Here is a 19,997-nt window from a genome sequence, read left to right as displayed (position 1 = left end):
ACCACACCACATTCATAATTCATTACCCTAACTCACACCCTGGGCCCGACGAGCCCCGAATGGCCCCGGCTGTCCTGGCTAACTCTCAGTATCCTATCTATCCAGCACATCGTCCATATTCTCATGATTACTAAAACCATATGGTCGGCTCCCAGAACAGAAACTCGGGTAGATGCCTGATCTTGGGCAAAACTCGAGGCGCAGCCGAGATCCATCCACATGGCCCATGCGGCCGGCCAATACGAGGGCAGTGTAATTCGTAGAGTGACAGCGACGAACGTGGTAATCACAAAAAATAAGAGAGGGATAGTAGAGATCTGCAACAATGGCTTATTATGATCCCAAAATACACTGTACGAGCTGCGTGCGTGATGAGCTTCGGGGGCTGAAAGTGCTTCCTCTGGCAAGGAAAATATCTAAGCAGTTAGCTCTTGCTATGGATGGATGCAATAGAAGTCATGCCCAACACATCTGAAATATAGACGAACATAGGATGATAAACCCCCAGAAAACCTTTTGCAGTTCTTCGATTCGATAGTACCAAGAGACCACCAGGAATATGTATGCCATGGGCGTTGAGATGGCTCCAAACCACACCTGCCCTTGAATAGCGGCCTTCATTCTTTGGGCACCATTCGGGTGCACCGCTTTGGATTCAGACACAGACTTGAAATTGCGGCGATATAGAACAATGGCCGAGATTGTTTGAAATGCCAGTGGGACGACCGTCGCGACGGCAAAGATACTAAGCTCAAACGATGTGTCCATCTTGAAGGTAGAAGTATGTCCAAAGAGGAAACTAACGACTGACACGCCGGTAAGGGTATGGATATAGAAGAAGAATGATGGCGGCGGGCGCTTAAAGGAAATGTTTCGAGACAGAGTGTTCATGCTAGAAACTTGACGGTTTCCGCCGGTATTTGTGCCGAAGTGGTGTCGAAAAAAGTGGTAGACGAATGGTTGGTTGCATTCTCGGCAGGTTCTTGTATGAAGCTAAACATGCGCCAAGATGGAGATGGTGACGGATGAAGAACATCGGACACTGTTTCAGACCTGGGACAACCCTGCATGCCGTTTGTTTTTTGTAAATCTCTTGATCCGACTCTACGGCAGAGCCTGTCTCCTCGGATGCAGCCGGACAACAGGTAGGTACAACCCGTGTTGACATTTAACTCTCCATTTACCGGCACGCAGGAATAAAGCTATCGAGAGCACACCAGAATCACCAGAGAAACATGATAGACGCGCTCAAGACACAGCAAAGAACGTCAAAGAACGTCGAGTCATGTAGGAGCCAAGTATTCAACAAAGACTGAGCGGCGCTATCGGAGCGTTAGGATTATCTCGATTGGCTCTAGGTGTTACTAGGTTGAAGGAAGAGATACTTTGATTATCCCATCAACTACGGCTGACAACGTAGGGAGCGCTCTCCCGATGATAACACCAATGATAGGGAGCGCAAAATTTGTCAGCGTATCCCTGCTTGCATTGGTTTGTCTATAGCGTGGAGTCCTCGTATGTCAAAATGTCTCGCGATCTAGGCCCCAACTACCTTTAATCGGTTCGCGTAAGTCCTCCAAACGCCTCTACCATCCCTACTTCCCGCCTTTCCCCATTTGTTCAGCTCTGCGCTGCATGTGCATGTTGGAGCTCTTTGCGCGATCCACTCCCCCCTCGCCTCTTGAAAGCTATGATGGTTTTTGTAGGGGTGTAAAAGTTGAGTCTACCCTTCCCGTAAAAGGTGCTCATACCGTTACCCAGGGATGGCTACCCGGTTGCAGTACTCAACTGAGGCCCTGATGCAGGGCTGAAGTCAAAAGCCATCTGGACATCTGACAAGTGGTTAACTAAATGCCAAGATACGCTTGCCTTAATCTTGCAGCCAAAGCCACAGCGGACAAGAGTATGTGCCGTCTATTTCATATTAATAATATAGTGGTTAAAAGAAGTATAGCTCTCGATTAGCGGCGGCGCTCGGGTTACATATAAGTAACCTGTAACTTGACAACATATATAATTTAAATAACTAAAGGTACTATAATACCCTATACTATCAGAGGCTAGTCATTGCCATTACAGCCATCAGTCCATCCTCCGGCAGCCTTAACAACCTTGTTATTCCTAAAACATCTGGAATTCACCCAAATTGGCGTGTGAAATGTAGCCTTCCATTCGTAACCCTCCTTGGTCGGCTCATCATAGTAGTCAAACGCCCAGAACGAAGTCCCCCACCCATAGCACCCGGCCATGCTCGGAAGCATCGTCTGCTGCCCCCAATCCCAGGTGGAGAAACCGCCGCCCTCGATCTCGTATGCGCTGTGAGACCACTTGTACCAGCCCTCGCATCGCCCAACAGGCTTGTCAGGCGGCGGCCAAGGCCGGTTGCTTCGCTTCGGGTTGACCTCGTAAGTCCAGTCGCCGCCACCGCGGACGTACTGCCCGCCGTGCTTCCAGTTCATCTTGCTGTTGGTGTCGCAGCTGTGGATGAGCTTCCTCATCGAGTCGATGCACACATCGACGTTGAAGTCAGCAACATCCTTGCCTAGTTGGATCCTAAACTGGTGGTGATCCGGCGTGCCCTGGTCGTACTCTTTTTCATATTGCCGGCCCTTTATTTTCTGTTCCTTCTTAGCGTCCTTGCAAAAGTCTTGATAGTGAGTGTCGAGGCGGTCCGCTTGGGCGTAGGCCTTGGAATTACCGGCCGAGTAGCACTTGAACTGGTCCTTGATCTCGCAGGAAGGCGTCTCCACACCTAGCACCAGCGATCGGAGGTCGACAGCCTCGGCCATGGCGAACGAGGCTATAGTGATGTGGCCTTTCTCGTTAGGGTGGAAGTTGGCACCGATCGTGTTTGGATATCCCATGCCCATTTTCCAGTCCCAATCGTCGTCGCCAGGACATCCAGGGGCCTTGGGTTCGGCACGGCTCAGGATGCGGCGGACAATAGCGGGTGGGTTGGGGCTGTTAAAGAAGGAGGAACTCCAGATGCTCTCCTCCACGCGCTTCTCTCGTCTCTTTTGCTTAGCTATGAGTTCCTCGCGCAACTGAGGGTCCTCCAGCGCACGACGCTTCAGCTCTTGGTTATCGACATCGGCGCGCCAGTTAAACCACGGGTGCGTGTCGGGCTTGATGAACTGAATATCTGGCTGTTTCTTGTCTGGATAGTCCCCGTTGCTCTTGGGGTCACACATTTGGCCATTCACGGCCTGGGATACCCAGGGGTTCCAGTCGGCGAAGCCGATCTTGTACTTGATCTTGCTGTCGTCCGCGATCTCGTTAATCGCCTGGACCGTCGCATTGTTGATGGACCTGACGAGCTTGTTGAAACGCTTCCGCCGGTCGATCGTCAACCTCTGGGCTCTGTCAAGCGGCCAGAAGTCCAACCACCAAAAGGCATCCCAAGCTTGGTTTTCGCAGTTGGCCTCCTTCTCGTTGAAGAACTCAGCGTAGCCGTTGACGACGACTATGCCGCCGTCGGCCATCTTATTGTTGAGCTCGTAGAGGATCTCCTTGACATTGCCCTTGATGATCTCGCCTACGTTCTTCTCGGCCACGGTGATGACTTTCTCGCAAGCTTCACTCTGGCCGCGCGACGTCATGATGCAACTGCCGATGATGCTGGACTATGTTCGTTAGTGACTGAGTGAGTTAGAAAATTGCTGCAAGAACTCACGAGACAGAGATCGTTGCCACCGGCCGTCATTAAGACCATATCCAGATTCCCCTTCAACTGCTGTGCCTGCTGATAGATCTGGCCTGTCCGGTCGCCACTGCAGGCAGTGTACTGGAAGCTCTGTACCTGGCCGCCAAGCTGACGGTTGATGATCAAGGGATACGCCATGTCGTATCTGGCGCAGAACCAGTTGCCATGTCCGCTGAACTTGAGATTGGGTAGCTGTATGTTGAGGTTCAGCCTCTCAAAGTCATATACGCTTCCGAGAGGGCTACCGGAGCCAATGCCCGCGGTGTAGCTGTCGCCGATGGCGGCCCAGCGCTTCACCCACGAGAAGTCTGCGGGGTTCTTGCTGTCGCGGGCGAGCTTGGGGACGGTGTTTGGTGGCTCAGAAGACTCGTAGTGGGGGTGTCTGATGTGGGGGACATGACTTTGGGCTGTGGAAAAGAAGGCCAGGAGGCAGGATATTGTCAAGAAATTCATGATGCCCAGATAAACCAGGCCTGGGCTGGTTGAAGTCTGCCAGAGCTGCAGTGTTGAGGGAGGGAGGAAGGGATGTGAATGGTTCTTGAAGAGAGCGGATAGGACAAGTTGCTGTTATGATAGCGATGGCTCGATCGGCCGGAATCATCACTCAACAGTCATGTCCCCGGTGAAATACATGCTGGTAGAATGAAAAGGACCGACGGGTGGAGGAGGAGGACGATAGCCTCCTTTGGACTCGATTTGGGAAAACGATGCGGTACCTGCATGTCTCCTGACAATCTTGCCCCGGACCGGCAGGCGAAGAAGGACAGTCTCTCCGCGTGCTTGAATTGGGAAAAATACTGCGCTGCGTGTCTTCTGACAATCTACTTTCGGTATGCAATGCCGTCGTCGTGAGGGTTAGAGTGCTACGGTCAAGGATCTTGGCTGGCCTGACGGCGCTACCTGCCGACCAAACAACCATGAAGATGGATGTACCGATACATGGCAGGGATGAGAGTTGGTTAACTCTATGGAGTAGGTGATGTGGGCTCACAGTTGAGCTTATCTCAGCCCCACAGGATGCATCCATGCATGCAAGACGCAACGACCGGCTAATTTGCGCAGGTACCGTCACATCATGTAGCGTGCGGGATGGACGCATGGGTAGCGTCTAAGCATCGACAAAGAAAGGCCTTGCCAACAGCGTCACAGAGAGAAACGACAAGAATGGGTATCTCACCTCGCCCGGCCGGATCTTGGATAGACACACACACACACTCTCTCTCTCTTTCTTGATCTATCTTTTCTGGTTTGTCCATCTTTCTGTCTATCCCCGTCTCGTCCACCAAGTTAGACATGGCTCCCAAGCTCCGATTGCTGGCCCTCGGGCTGTGTCTGGCCCCCTTCTCAGTTGCCCTCGGCCTGAACTTGAGCACATTCGCCGGACAGGCAACGCTCTTCCGCCTACAGCACGAGGCTGCTCAAGAGGACGGCCGGCTCAGGCTAGGGCCCGAGGACGTAGCAGGCATCGACGAAGAAGAAGACGCGGATAAGAAATGTACCAAGGATAAGGAATGCAAGCTTGGTTGCTGCGGCCCTTTGTAAGTAAACAGTTTCAACCACAGCACGACACAAGACAGCACAGCTCACACCAACCTCAGAGATGAACAAGGCAACGGAGTCTGCGGCCTCGGCCCCAGGTTCTGTGGCGAAGGCTGCACGTCGACTTGCCACTACAAGAGCGAGTGCGATCCCGGCTGGGGCCAAGAGTGGTCCAACGCAACAGAGTGCCCTCTGAAGGTATGCTGTAGCGAGTTTGGTTTCTGCGGCACGACGGTCGACTACTGCAAAGGCGCCACGGTCACCTCGCCGCAGTGTGCCCGCGACCAGCACTCGTCGGATAAGCGCACCATCGGGTATTACGAGGGCTGGAACTACCAACGGCCGTGTGGCAACATGGAGCCTGAGGAGATCCCGCTGGGGTATTATTCCCACATCAACTTTGCCTTTGCGCTGATCAACCCGGACACATACCGGCTGGACCCCATGGACGAAGGTACTGCGTCTAGGTACAGTCGCGTGTCGGCGCTAAAGCAAAAGCAGGACGACCTCGAGGTGTGGATTGCTATTGGGGGCTGGGCCATGAATGACCCTGGCAGGTACCGAACTGTCTTTTCGGATATGGCAAAGTCTGAGAAGGCGCAGGATGCCTTCTTCGACTCGCTGATCTCCTTTTTGAAGCAGCATAACTTTGACGGCGTAGATCTGGACTGGGAGTAGTAAGTTGAAGCCACAATCTGCTCCTTTCCTTGATTTGCTGAACTGGAACTGTCTGGTACTGACACCTCGATAGCCCTGTTGCACAAGACCGTGGTGGTATTGAGGAGGACTTTGAAAACTACGTCAATCTGCTCAAAAGGTTGAGGCAACGCCTGAACTCTTCTGGGAGGAAGTATGGCTTGACATTAACTCTACCTGCTTCTTATTGGTATCTCCGAGGATTCGACATTATCAACATGGAGCAGTATCTCGACTGGTTCAACATCATGACCTATGACATCCGTGAGTAACTCCTCAACCGTGGTAGTTTTGGTGTACTGACTAACGTGTAATGTATAGATGGCGTTTGGGATGGGGCAATCGAGTCCCTCGGTCCATATGCCTTTGCGCACACCAACCTCACCGAGATTCAGTTGGGTCTCGAGCTTCTTTGGCGCAACAACATCAACCCTGGGCGTGTGGTACTTGGTCTTGGATTCTACGGCCGCAGTAAGTCATTTAATCTCCCTCGGCATCGAGCCCTTAAACTTGCTAAACCGAGCCAGGCTTCACCATGAAGAGCTCCAGCTGTCTGGACGCGGGCTGCGAGTTCAAAGAGGGCGCCAAGGGTGGAGATTGCACTGGGACGCCTGGTGTGCTCTCGGCAGCCGAAATCAACAAGATCATCAAGGACGGCGCCCAGGTAAAGCTCGATAAAGAAGCCGGCGTCAAGATTGTAACCTGGAACAATGACCAGTGGGTGTCGTGGGATGATGCCGAAACGCTTAAGACGAAAATTGACTATGCGAACGATCACTGTCTGGGAGGGTAGGCTTCTCCTCGCCTTACAAGGTTTTGTCTGACCGTATGCTAATTGCTTGCTTCTTGTAGAACCATGGTCTGGGCTATTGATCTTGATGATGGAACATTGATCAAGGCACTAGGGCAGGGCCTTTCGAGGAAGGAGTCGGATGTATTTCCGGTGCCCAAGGTTGTTAATTGCTTTGGAACGGTATGGGAGGAGAAAGATGAGCTTTGAGGAGGATTACTTAGGTTGATGTATTTAACCATGCGTAGGTGGGATAGAATGAATTGGAAGTACCTGGGTTTGTAGAGTTGCCGAACCCAAGTTTGTTGTGGTTATGAGTTGGCATAAGCAGTCAGTCCCATTGACATTGTGGCTGAACCTTCTCATGGAGAGATTCATGAATCAATCATGGAAGCAGCCACTCAGAACATGACAAGAATATCTCTAGCAAAGTGGACAAAGTAGGAGCTTAGAAGAAGCCAAATTGACGATAGATGATTCAAACTCGATTTCTACCAGCGGCCAATGTGAACTTGACAACTATAGTCGACGCTTAAACTACTAGATATAGTCTAAACCAGGCAGCCAAATGAACCATCTCAAGAGAGCGGCAGAAGAAAGAAGCATGTTCAAAATCACGTCCCAATGCCCTTCAACAAAGACCCAATCTGCATATGCAGATGCCCATTTCAGCAAAGTCCTTGCCTGCTGTCTCCCCCCTTGAGGCTTACCATACTACGCAACCTCTTGAGCGTCCCCGAAAGAAGGTTACCCTTCTCATTATGTAGCGTGCTCTTGCCCTTCGCATCAACGCCGTAGAGATCCTGCAGCTTCTTGACATCAGCAGTCGACGTCCCCGTCTTGATCTCAATCTTGGAGTCGTCTGAGTACAAGAGCACCGGCATCCGGTTATCCGTGCCATCGTCACCAATGCCGCCAACCCCGCCTGAGCCACTGGGGTACAGCATCAGCGACTGTGGGTCAAATGATTCGTCGAAGTTCATGATCAGCCCGTCGATGGGCACCCATTCGACCGCAAAGAACTTGTGCCTCCTGGCCGTGTTGTGTTGGCGACACAGCTTGTTGATGTTGGCTACTGTGAGTTCCTCGACGTTCACCTTGAGCTCCCTGGCTAGGCTCGCCTTGGCCGTGTCAAAACCTCTGAGGTTCTCACACCTGAATTTATTGGTGTGGAAGATACTGCCATAGTATATTGACAGCCACCCGGACTCCCTCATGTCCACCAGATCCTGCGGGCTCGTCTTCCACCACCGCGGCACCTGGTGCTCATGATACAGACCCCAGGCGTGGCCAAGCTCGTGAGCGGCATTCACATTGACGTCCAAATGCCCCACGTCGGCGCGATCGCTCAGATGCATGACGGGCCCGACGTACGAGGCATCCGAGGCATCCAGCGCTGGGATGGCGACAGTTGAGCTCAGCCTACCCTCATCATTGTAATTGACCACCAGACACTCTGTACGCTTCTCGTTGCACTTGGACAGAGAGATTTCATTGTAATTGAAGCCCTTCAATAGGTTCCAGTGCTGCGTGGCCGAGTGAAAGATACCCTTGAGCATGACCTTGGCGTTGGAGTTGGCAAAGGCGTAGGTCAGAGTCCTCTTCGGCCAGAGACGCGTGTCCTTGGCCGAGTCTCCGGGAATGACGGAGACGGCGCGAGCGGCGAGCTTGGAGGGATGGACCTCCCAATGGCGGCTGCCGGCCTGTACGGAGCCAGCCAGCAGCGAGAGGGCGAGCAAGAGGATGGAAAAGAGAATCATGGTTATTGAGTGTGATGATGGTGGTGCAAGAGAGCGTTGTTGGTACTTTGTGAGTGAGTGAGTGAGTGAGTGATTTAGAGACAGAGTGAACAGCGAGGAGCTGATCGTAAAGCACCGCTGAGTTCGGACACGGAGAAGACGTAGAAGAAGAGACACGGGAGAGCAAGCAAGCAAAGAAAGGGAGGTCAGTCTCGCAGTCGACAGCCTCGGCGACTGCACCTAACTTGGTAATTTCCGTATTGCATCCTACCCTCGCCGGGCTCGCCCTCACTTCATTCTACTCTGTTTCATGATGAGTGATGACTACCCTACCCCGCCACTGGGTGTCCATCAGCTTAGCTCAGCTCTGCGGTTGCGCAAAGGAGAATGAGGCCATTCAGGGCTCCAGCCGACAACTGGCCGACAACTGACCGACATATCGCATGCGTGCGCTGCACTCCCAACTGCCGAGTGTGGAAATGTGATGCGATGGTGATTGCAGTGCATCATTAACCTAGGCGGCTAGGCCCTTGTCTGTTGGGCTAAGCGAGACACCACGGCCCGTGACCACCCTAGAGCCGATTGTTGGTGGTGGTGAGGTTAGAGTTTGAAACGATGTACTATGCAGTCAGTATTGGTACTTGTACCGGTACCTGTACCGTTCATTCCACACGTTATGCATACCATGGTAGACCAGGTGACCCTGCAGAAAACGCTCTGATGCCAAGCTCTTCTTGCAGATCACTTGAGCATCCATTGCAACTCATGTGGGCTTCACGTCCAAAAGAAGACTCTTTCCGCGCTCCGTTCCCGCATTAGGCCCGAGTCTTTGCATTCAGTCGAGAGATGAAACCTTGCGGACCTACCTACCCGTGCCTGTGTTTCAATCATAGGGCTCACTGCATTGATACGCGGGCTGGAACTGTGAGATCAAATCAAGGCCGTTCATTGCTGTGAGGCGCAGCCCAGTCACAAGGTGGATTACAAGCTCTCTACACAACCGAGGCTCGGCTGTTCCAAATTGTTCGTCTCTGATTAAGCTCAAAGGAGAAGACTCTCCAACGTCCTGCTTCACCATCAGCCATCTTTCGCTCAGTTCTGCTACAGATTCGCCCAACCGCACTTACACTTCACTCGTTTCCATCATGGCTCTGAGCTTCTGCATACAGAGTATCCTCGTGCTCGGAGCTTTGGTGCACGGCGCCATTGCTCAAGACCCTGCGTCCTCTGAGGTCCTCTCCACCTCAAGACTGTCTTCGAACTCAGAGTCTACCAGTGAAACATCAATCGTGGTGACCACATCCAACAACACCACTTCTACAACGTATTCTATCCGGGAACCCATCACGACCTGGAACATCACAACATCCACTACGGATGAATCATGGCCACCAAAGGCAACCCAACCCGGACAGCCCAGTGGATGCAACCGCTGGCACCTAGTCATGGCGGGTAGCACGTGCAACAACATCATCAACAGATACTCGGCCTTTATGACACGAGAAGAATTGTAAGTTTTGCGGCTCTCTTTATGCGGTAAGACTATCAGACAACTGGCTAACATCGCAACGCAGCTTCGAATGGAACCCAGAGCTGCACACCGACTGTTCCGGGCTGTTCGTCGACTACTACGTCTGCGTGGGTATACGCTCCAACGCAACAGCGGACCTTGAATGGTCCACCTCTACGCCACCTTTCACGCCGCCTCCAGAACCAACCACTCACCTGCCCACCACGGTCACATCCATCGACTCCAACTTCACGCCCGAACCAACGCACGGCGCTATGCCTGAGGACTGTGCACATTTTCACCAAGCCGCTCCCGACGAAACCTGCCGCAGCATCCTCAAGACCTACAGCTACATCACCGAGGCCCAGTTCTTCGAGTGGAACCCTGTGCTCAAGAACAACTGCGACGGCTTGTGGAAGGATACTTGGTACTGCGTCGGCCTGAAGGACCAGCGACCCCTCCCGCCTACGGTGACGACGAGGCCCTCGTCCGTGCCAGAGAACAGTGCCAAGGACTGCAACCGGTGGTACTACACCACTGGCGGAGAAACGTGCGAGGACATCGCCATCATGTTTGGCGGCTTCGACGCCAAGGGATTCATTGCCATGAATCCCTCGGTGCTGAGCGACTGTTCCGATATTGAGGACCGTATGTGGTACTGCGTGGGTACGCCGGATACGCCATCTAATACTGCCACCCAGGCCCCCAGCCAGCCAGAGTCTGCGACGGGAAGAGTGACGCAGACAGGCATCTCCGAGGACTGTGAGGCGTATTGGCTTGTATCGAGGCAGGATACGTGCGAGTCTATCAGTGAGGCGAACGGAAATAGCTCGGCGGATTTGATTGCTTGGAACACGGCTTTGGGATCGGATTGCAAGGGACTGGAGGCGAACTACTACGTGTGTGTGCGTGCTGGCGTAGTTGTTTCGTCTTCAGCTACCGCCACCACCACTGAGAACGAATCCTTAACAAGCGCGTTTAGCTAAGGCCTGTGTGTGCAACGGGCAGTGTTTTACAATTGCATGTGGCTTTTTTTGTGAGATTATGTTCTCCTTGGCGAATGCTCCAATAGCTAAGATCTGTTCTTTATTATAGTTGCAGCCCGGCCCTTGATGGGTTAACTGAGCCCGAAGATCGCTCCAATAGCTAGTGTCTTTCATCCTCTGCCATAGAGCTTGTTCCAAAAAAGTGTATTTTTATAATGAGGATGCGCATGCAGCAATGTGGCCAAGATTACTACAGTACAGACGAGTAGTGACACTGTGCCCTGTCTATCATAATGCGTACTTATAAAGACCCCGTGTGCCCCCCTACCGTGCGCTCCCAAATCTCTAGATACCCAGTACTCGGTACCCAACACCCAACACCCAACACCACCTATTCCTGTGCCTTTATGAAGAAAACGCTCAAAAAATGGGTCATCGCCAAGTTGGACAAGCTCCAGGGCAAAGATCCAACCATACCTCGTCTTCCCGACCAGCGAAAATACGCATTGACAACAGAGTATCTTCTTGCTTCAGAGTCTCCATTCTTCAAGAAACTGCCGTACGAGATCCGACAAGGGATTCTGATGTTTGCTTTTGGCAACCGTCTAATACATATAGACCTATCTCTCGCCCATCCCACGCGCAATGCCATCAATGCCAACCCCACATTCTTCATCACCAACGACCACTGTGGACGGGCACGAGTCGTGTGGCCCCTGTCGCCCATTGACACCGGTAAACCCAAGTGCTGGCAGTGGAGGGGCTGCCTATGTCATCGCATTCCACCGGACTCGAGGGGTGACTTCCATGACAGGGCGAGAAATATTCCACAGCCGGGAGACGACCGGTGCTGCATGGGGTTTGGGGCCTCTTGTGACCAGTGGCCGGGCCAACTACCAAATAAGTGCTGGATTGGCATCATGGGATGGCTGTTGACTTGCCGTCAATCGTAAGTCTCTTTCTCCCATTCAAGTTACGAGACGAATGGTTGCTGACCAACCTCTTGCTCAGGTACGTCGAGGGCATTCAGGTGCTATATGCAACAAACACCATTCACATTGCCAGTAAGGCTCTTCTTACGCACATTCCGAGCGTCATTTTGCCTCAACGGTTAATGGCCATTTCATCATTGGAGATTTCATGGAATATCGGCGCCCACGAACATGAGGGCATTATCTTCCTAAACCAAGACGATCTGGAATCAATCCTTACGATACTGTTCTCCCACTTCCCGGCGCTCAGGTCTTTACACCTGGCACTAAAGATGCAGGTAAATATTCAACTCCCCGTCCATCTTGGCGCCACACTCAGGGTCCTCGACTCGTTTGTCCGCAATACAAACCTGAAGTTCACCGTCTCCGTAACGAGCTCCGTCTTCAGGCAACTATACAGGACTGTACGGGGAGGAATTACTGGAGGAAACCTTCTCTTTTCGGATTACCAGCTTTGGCGACATCTTGATGGTACGTTTGAGCTGGCGCCGGAGCCGTGGACGAGTATTCCGGAATCTTGTGGGGAGGGGTACTGGATTGTGCTTGGTGATAATAACGATATCAAGTTTGATTATATTGTTCACTCTGAAGCATATGCAGTCATAAGGGATTAAATATATATACCTAGGTTACAGATGCGAATAGTAAAGCGTACCGGTCATACACTTTAAGTCGCAACTTTAGTCTTTATTATATAGAACTCAAAAAGGCTTGCAAAGACTCAACAATGACCTGATGATCCTCCTCCTGGGTAAGTCCGCTCACAACAATAGCGCCAACTGGACCTTCGACGTTCTGAACGCGAACAGGAAATCCACCGCCATGAATGGCGTAATCACCAGCTGTCTCGCCAAGTTGGAATCGAGCCTTGAACTTTTCCTCATCACCCATGTCGAAGAGATTATGACCTGCCCAGCTGCTCCATCCAAACCTCAGCACAAAGTTCCTCTTACGAGCCACCCAGTTGTCGTTCTCCGGCACCGTTCCAGGTCGCGACGTGGCGTGAAAGAGCAGTTGCTTGTTGTTGGCAAGCGTAATGTTTACAACTGCAGGATCCTCGCTAACCTCCCTCAGCCGGTTCCTGATCAAGACGCCAATCTCAAAGGCATCCTCAGCGGTGAAGTGTGGTAGAGCGAGCGACTTCTCCTGAGCCGTGATCTCGGCAAACTATTTTGTAAGACAAAGGATGATACAAATTCGGGACGAGAAAGGACTTACGGTTTTCGCGGGGCTGCTCAGCGATTTGGATGCCATTTTGATTTGGAAAGGGAGTAGAAATGAAACTGTATGTCAATGCCGAGAAGAAGAATCTCTTTGCGATCTCACCTACTTATACTTGTATTCATGGATGTAGGTACGTATCTCGCAATGACAACCGAGCGATCCTCCATCTCGGTTGCACTCCGGATGTTTGTGAACCCCCACTGCCAAGATACAAGGTAGGTTCTCCGAAACTCCCCGGCCAACACCAACGCGAAAGCGAGGTGTGATTACAAATACTCTTCAGCTCGACATGGACGCCGGGAACTAATTCCGAGCTTGATGCGCTGGCGACTGTATGAGGGGACGGAAGATGAATGGCCTCCGATGCAGCAGCATTACGCTATTTGAGCAAAACATGGCACAAACTTGTTTGTATTTTGAGAGTGAGAGAGCCTGGGTCTTAACTCAATTGAACAGTCAGGCAATACACGGCGGAAATGGTACATCATATGGGGCGCGTTGAATGAAGTATCGATTGTCATTACATTTCACAACCTTGAAACACGTATTGTACATCAGCATTGTCCAGACCACATACAAGAAACCCATCAGCTTTAAGGGCATGATGATAGTAATAGACTTGAAGAATACGTAAACCTCTAGATCCACCTTGCCAAACAACCGATACGACACAAAGACACTACTTATTCTCTCCACAATCCCCTACCCGCTATATTGAGAGGCACAGGAACTCGTCAACCCACTTGTTCACCGCGTCAAGTAATTTAGACTGGCTGCGACGCCTTGTCTTGGTCCTTGCTAGCATTGTCAACGTGGGTAGCATTTCCAGCCGCAATTGCCTTTTCAGTCAAAACTCCCTCTCGAGGCAGCGATGCGTCGTCCCCATCAAAGATTCGCGCCATCTCTTCAAGGCTGTGACCTCGCGTCTCGGGGAAGGTGAAATAGATGACTATGCCGCCGCCGGCGAGGATGAAGACGTAGAGCAGGTAATACTTCCACGCAATTGCCTCGAGTGCGATCGGGTTGATGAAGATATTGAAGAAGACGGCTGTCGCAGTCGACACCCACATTGTAGAAAGACCACGAGCACGCAAGTCGTATTGCCAGATCTCAACTGGGTATGCCACCATCAAGGGTGTGAAAGCTAGAGAGAAGCAGCCGTACATGAGGAAAAGGAATGGGATAACAGCAGTGCCGACCGCTGCTGAACCTCCCTTCGCAAAGGTGGCAGAAAGCGCCGTGATGAGGATGTAAGAGACGAGCATGCCTGCGGTGGCGGCTAAGAAAAGAGGCCGGCGTCCAACACGATCAACATTAAATGCACCAGTCAAGGCGCAGATGAGGTTCCAGATCTGGAGGAATCCGTTCACGAGAGTCTGGTTTGTAACTGTGGTGACGCCAATAGTGGTGAGCACCGGGGAGAGGTAGTAGCCTGCGACATTTTGGCCAGCCCACTGATCGAAGACTCCCAGAAAGACGGTGATGAATGTTCTCTTGCGGTTACCAGGAGTTGCAAGCATCTGCCCATAAGAGCTGCTTTTCTGAAAGTCACGTTCCATCTGGATAGTTCGCGTGATCTCCTCAAGCTCAAATGTTGCTAGAAGTGAATTCTCGTCACCTTCTGCATGGTACTTGACGAGAAAGGCGCGAGCCTCATTGTGACGTTCTTTGGAGGCCAGAAACCGTGGAGACTCGGGCACCAGGAACAGTGCCGGGAGAACAATTACTGGGAGGAGTAGCTGTAGGACAGATGGGATGCGCCAACTCCAATCATTATCGTAATTGCGGGTACCGAACGTGGACCAAGCGGCAAGGAAAGAACCTATTGACATTGTTAGCTTATACAGTCACAGTCCTCTATGATATAAGCACTTACCAACATACCACCCACACATGTAGAGACTCGTAAGAACTCCACGATGGGTGGGGTATGCCGTTTCTGTCATGAGCAGAGGCACACATCCGCCAAAAAAGGCGCTCGCAATGCCAACAACAACTCGTGAAGCAACAAACATAGATGGGTTTATAGCCCCAGTCTGCAAGCCAACGCCGAGACATAGGAAGAAGTAGCCGATAAAGATGGTTGGTTTTCGACCGAAGCGATTGGATAGGTGTGCGACGACGGGATAGAAGACGATAGAGCCAAGGTTCTGGGCACCACTGATGAACCCGAGCCACGCCCCGGTTGGATGTTCCATGAAGGACTGCCAATGCGGAAGGGCGAGACAGCCGTTAAGCATCGTGCCGTCGTAGCCATTGCCAGAAGAAAGGAGAAAAAGACCAATGAGGCAGAAGTTGAGAAAGGCTTGATTTCGTTTCTTGTACCATGGTTTGTCGTTTAGGGGCAGAACGGCAGCAAGCTCTGGCCCCACACTGTTGAAAGTTTTGGAAGTCATACTGAACAAGTTCAAGAATACCAAGACGCTGGTTTACCAAGCTATTGAGGTTGGAGAGGTGGTTGCAGACTGTTCAGCTATATACTTCATTTTCAGCCGATGACCCCTGACGAGTGTTGAAGCCGAGGTGAGCCAACCACCTCAGAACGCGGGGAAGCTGGCCCAAAATCCGGGGTAGCTTATCCGACAAGCACTGCTGCAAACGCTTATGGACAAAGGTTGTAGATACATGGTCTCGTGCGAGTCTGCCCATCATGGTAGCAGGGTATAAGGTTGTTGCATCACGCTACCCAAGAAAATGCTACGAAACCTTGGGGACATCATTTCCTATCCAAGATAAATACCCGAGGATGGGCCGGCTTGTCGCGAGTCATGATAGCTGTTCGCGGAGTGTCGGATATCGACGTAGTATATGCGTGGGGGGGTCAATGGTTGGACGGCCTGTTTCCACCTCCTCCTAAACCAATCATGTCCTCAAAGTACTTGTCCTGCTCCATTAAATGCCGGTCATGCGGGTGCAGCTGTGGCACAGTTCAGTCTGCGCCGGATATCATTCGTCTTCTGTCTCTATATCTGTCTCGTGTCACACTATCGCAGGGTAGGCATGATCTTCACGGCCTCATAAAATAACTACGTTAATAATCTAGCCATATACTTTAAGTAGCTCTACGGGAGGGAATACCCCGCATAAAAAAAAAATAACCTTAAAAAATAATTAATTAATATACTATTATTACCTATTATTATTTACCTAACCCTTAATCCTTTTAATACGCTTAGTGCGATAGTTATAAGCCTAGAGACTCTTTCGCTGCGTCGCACGCTAGATCTATTACTACTAGTACCTTCTACTATTAAGTCCGTCGTAATAAGCTTATTCTATTAACTTAGAAATCTCCTTAGGGGAATTAGCACGAAGTTAAGCTAACTATATAATACTAACCTCTAGATTATTATTAGATATATTAGATAAAGCGATACGAAATAGTAACTTAAAACTTATAATAGATTTAATAAAGAAGACCTTAAAAATAAAAATAACTAATTTCTTTATATAATCTCTTTAATTTAATATAAATTACTAATATATTAATTAGAAGTTAATTAAAAACGAAGTTATTATTTTTTAATTAAAAATTATTAAAATATTAATTAGAGACTATAATCTTATTATACTTAATGCCTGTGAGGACTAGATGAATTAGATTAACTCTATTAAGGACTTAGCTATTTATAATGATATCTAGAGCTACTATGATCTAAAAGGGACTAAAACCTTAGTCTTTATTGCCACTAAACTATCGGACTTAGTAAGTAAAGATATAATCTAGAAGTATTATAGCCTCTAAGCTATTTATAATACCGAGAAGAAGAAATATAATAAGGTCTCTAATCGCATTGACCTTATAGTATGCTAAGAGTATAAGTAATACTACCTCGGAATCTATAATATCCGCGGTAAATATATTGCGCTAGCTAATAATATCTAGCCCACCGCGAAGGATTAGAAGCATAATATTAGGACTAAGTTTAAAAAGCTTAAGAAAGGCCCTAGTAATATTAGTCTTAATAAGTAGCTTAGCCGCTAGTTAGCGCTTATTAATAATACTAAGTATTATAAGATTAAGAACCTTAATAAGTCGCAGATTTATAATATATTTATTAAAGTATCTCGCGAAGTTAACCTACTATTCTATAACTATATAAAGTCTAAGTATTACGACCCCCGCGGCAATATCACGTGCTCTCCATAAATCCCAAGACCCAGTCACCAATCCCAACGGGACCGATATCACTAAGGACCGATATCATTCCTAGATCACGTCGGTCCTAGAACGACGTCGCGCCTTATCACGGTCGGCTTTACATAAGGAAGCCCAAGTATATAAAATATACTCATTGCACTTTCTTATGTATTAGCTACCTTAGCTATTAATATAACTTAGTTATACTTAATACTATTAAGCATATTACCAGACGTAACTTATACCTTTATTTAAGATAACGCTAATAATCCCTTGCTAATATAAACCTAGCACGACCGGTTTATCCCTTAGAAGTACCACGATCGTCATACTAAGGAAGCCTAGGTCGAGAATAAGAAAAATCTTATTAAGGAGGCTATAAGAACTATAGAGAAGATCTTAAATATATTCCTTACTATGCTTAATGAGATTAACCCTAATTACGCTAATAATAGTTCTATTACTATCGCAAGTTTAATTAATTCTAAAGGAGATAAAAATAATAAAAATAATAATATTACTATTATTTAGAAAGCTTAGAATATAATTAATAGAGCTCTTAAGATCTTTCGCAAGCTTAATCTAACCCTCTCTAAGAAGAAAATTATAATTAGATTCTATATTAGGTAATTTAGGATAATAGCACTACTAAAGGAGAATACTACTAAAAGATAAATAGCCTACGCTACTCTTTAAGGCAAAAAGTATAGTAATAATTTAGACTCGCATAATAAAAAGAATTAGCCTTAATAGAAAAAATAATAAATAAAACCTTTATCTTCGAATATAAGCCTTCGAGACTATATCTATAGCATATCTTATAAATATATTAATTACTATTACCTTAATCCTTTAAATATATTAAAGGGATAATTATTAATTATTTAAGTCTAATTAAAAGTTATTATTATAGTTAAAAGGGAATAGGTAACTTTAGGTAAATATTAAAAAGAACTTTAAGAGAAATAATATTAATTTACCTAAGTTTTAGTAGAATTAACCTAAGAATTAAGCATAAGATAAGACTTTAAATACTACTATATCGCTATCTAAATTAAGAGCTATATTTATTATATTAAGGTTCGCATTTAATATAACTATAAAAGACAAATATAGTAATTATTTCTAACTCGATAACTACGCGGATATATATATCTATAATAACCTATCTCGCTTTACTAACTATAAGCCTCTAGATAATAAAATCATAGAGTTTAGCGACTTAGGTATATATATTATAGGCATTAGTAATATTACTATCTATATTAATACTTTATTAGGCCTAGGTCTAATTTAGATCGAGAATATTACTTATATTCCTAGATTCTACTAGAACCTTATTAATATATACTCTCTCGAATAATAAGGCCTCTACTTTAATATTAGAACCTATTAGATAGAATACTTAGATAAATTAAATGCCTTTAAAGTAACTAAATATAATACTTTTTAAGTAATTAAACCTTACGTTAAGGATACTATCTTTAAGGCCGAATCTTATAAAGAAGTAATATAGTCCTTTATAATAATTACTAAATCGAGAAAGCCTTAAGTAGCTATAGCTTCTATAGATACCTAGTATATAAGGCTAAGTTATATCTGAAAAGAAGCTCTTAAATATATACCTTAAGTAATTAAAGGAGTTATACTTAGTACTTATAATTTTAAGCGAAAGTTAGAATTATATCCTAAATATTAACTTAGATAAATATATTAGTAAATCTCTTATATATTAATATAAAGAAGAACTTACCCCTTTAAGAAGATATACCTTAATTTTATCGATATAGAGGAAGTATTTAATGCTAACTCCTAGGTCGCTTATTTCTATTATAATTACTTAGCTTATTATATCTCCTTTAATCTTCTAAATAAAAATTAAGATAAACTTCTATCTATAATATAAGAGTTTTTAGCTATAATAAATAATAACTAGGGCTTTACTATGCGATATATCTAATTAGATAATAAGAAAAGTCTAAGGAAAAAATAGAAATATTTTATCGCAATAAAAGGAATTACTTTTAACCTATCTCTATTAGATATATTAAATTAAAATAGTCCTACTAAATATTCTAAGGGGATAATTATAATAATCGCTCATAAGCTATAAATATAAGGCAATCTACCTTAGAAGCTCTAGCCCTATATTATTACTTATATTACTTACCTCCTTAATTATATCCTAATTTAATAAAAATAATAATAAACTCTATATAAAATAATCTATAGCTAAAAACCTAATATCTCTTATCTTAAAATTATTAGCTCTCTTACTTATATCTTAATTAAGAATAAAAAGGCTTATTTAGCTAGAGTAAAATTATAAGAGAATGCGCTTATAAGATAACTTATCGGATTTAATACGACTAATATCTATAAAGTTTAGATCTTATACCTTAATTATATTATTATATCTCGGGATATTTAAATTAATAAGAAAATTATATATAATCTATAGCTTATTATAACTCTCCCCGAATTAAAATAGGCTCTCGCGATTATAATTAATAAAATTAATCTAGACGAAGATAATATTAAATTATTACTTATTATAAAAGATATAATAATATTAATTCCTATTCCGATATAAATAAAAGTAAAGCTACCTTTACTATAGCCTCTTCTTATGCTATAAGAATCGCCTAAATAAGTAATAGCAGGGGAAATATAAGTT

General features: G+C 47.0%; 7 protein-coding genes across 7 annotated transcripts; 3 read left to right on the top strand and 4 right to left on the bottom strand.

Moving 5' to 3' along the window:
- Nucleotides 1–2,060: 2,060 nt before the first annotated feature.
- NECHADRAFT_51373 (uncharacterized protein) lies at nt 2,061–4,156 on the bottom strand (the record flags this gene model as incomplete). The annotated part of the gene is made up of 2 exons (XM_003043005.1): nt 2,061–3,581; nt 3,674–4,156. 2 exons carry the CDS (start codon nt 4,154–4,156, stop codon nt 2,061–2,063), a joined length of 2,004 nt encoding a protein of 667 aa, XP_003043051.1.
- Nucleotides 4,157–4,996: 840 nt separating this feature from the next.
- NECHADRAFT_51570 (uncharacterized protein) lies at nt 4,997–6,938 on the top strand (the record flags this gene model as incomplete). The annotated part of the gene is made up of 6 exons (XM_003043090.1): nt 4,997–5,241; nt 5,302–5,919; nt 5,994–6,202; nt 6,260–6,409; nt 6,466–6,727; nt 6,791–6,938. 6 exons carry the CDS (start codon nt 4,997–4,999, stop codon nt 6,936–6,938), a joined length of 1,632 nt encoding a protein of 543 aa, XP_003043136.1.
- A 213-nt stretch (nt 6,939–7,151) lies between these two features.
- NECHADRAFT_86239 (uncharacterized protein) lies at nt 7,152–8,488 on the bottom strand (the record flags this gene model as incomplete). The annotated part of the gene is made up of 2 exons (XM_003043004.1): nt 7,152–7,247; nt 7,439–8,488. 2 exons carry the CDS (start codon nt 8,486–8,488, stop codon nt 7,152–7,154), a joined length of 1,146 nt encoding a protein of 381 aa, XP_003043050.1.
- Nucleotides 8,489–9,612: 1,124 nt separating this feature from the next.
- On the top strand, nt 9,613–10,963 carry NECHADRAFT_86238 (uncharacterized protein; the record flags this gene model as incomplete). Its single annotated transcript, XM_003043089.1, has 2 exons — nt 9,613–9,977; nt 10,042–10,963. 2 exons carry the CDS (start codon nt 9,613–9,615, stop codon nt 10,961–10,963), a joined length of 1,287 nt encoding a protein of 428 aa, XP_003043135.1.
- Nucleotides 10,964–11,256: 293 nt separating this feature from the next.
- Nucleotides 11,257–12,526, top strand: NECHADRAFT_86237 (uncharacterized protein; the record flags this gene model as incomplete). Its single annotated transcript, XM_003043088.1, has 3 exons — nt 11,257–11,912; nt 11,975–12,426; nt 12,522–12,526. 3 exons carry the CDS (start codon nt 11,257–11,259, stop codon nt 12,524–12,526), a joined length of 1,113 nt encoding a protein of 370 aa, XP_003043134.1.
- A 119-nt stretch (nt 12,527–12,645) lies between these two features.
- On the bottom strand, nt 12,646–13,209 carry NECHADRAFT_97071 (uncharacterized protein; the record flags this gene model as incomplete). Its single annotated transcript, XM_003043003.1, has 2 exons — nt 12,646–13,122; nt 13,174–13,209. The coding sequence occupies 2 exons, from the start codon at nt 13,207–13,209 to the stop codon at nt 12,646–12,648; spliced, it is 513 nt and encodes a 170-aa protein (XP_003043049.1).
- Nucleotides 13,210–13,943: 734 nt separating this feature from the next.
- NECHADRAFT_86235 (uncharacterized protein) lies at nt 13,944–15,575 on the bottom strand (the record flags this gene model as incomplete). Its single annotated transcript, XM_003043002.1, has 2 exons — nt 13,944–15,001; nt 15,056–15,575. The coding sequence occupies 2 exons, from the start codon at nt 15,573–15,575 to the stop codon at nt 13,944–13,946; spliced, it is 1,578 nt and encodes a 525-aa protein (XP_003043048.1).
- Between the last annotated feature and the right edge of the window lie 4,422 nt (nt 15,576–19,997).

This window comes from Fusarium vanettenii (genome assembly GCF_000151355.1).
Source record: "Fusarium vanettenii 77-13-4 chromosome 11 genomic scaffold NECHAsca_30_chr11_1_0, whole genome shotgun sequence".
Taxonomy (NCBI): Eukaryota; Fungi; Ascomycota; class Sordariomycetes; order Hypocreales; family Nectriaceae; genus Fusarium; species Fusarium vanettenii.
Note: the sequence above shows the minus strand (reverse complement) of the source record. Positions and strands in the feature narration are given on the sequence as shown.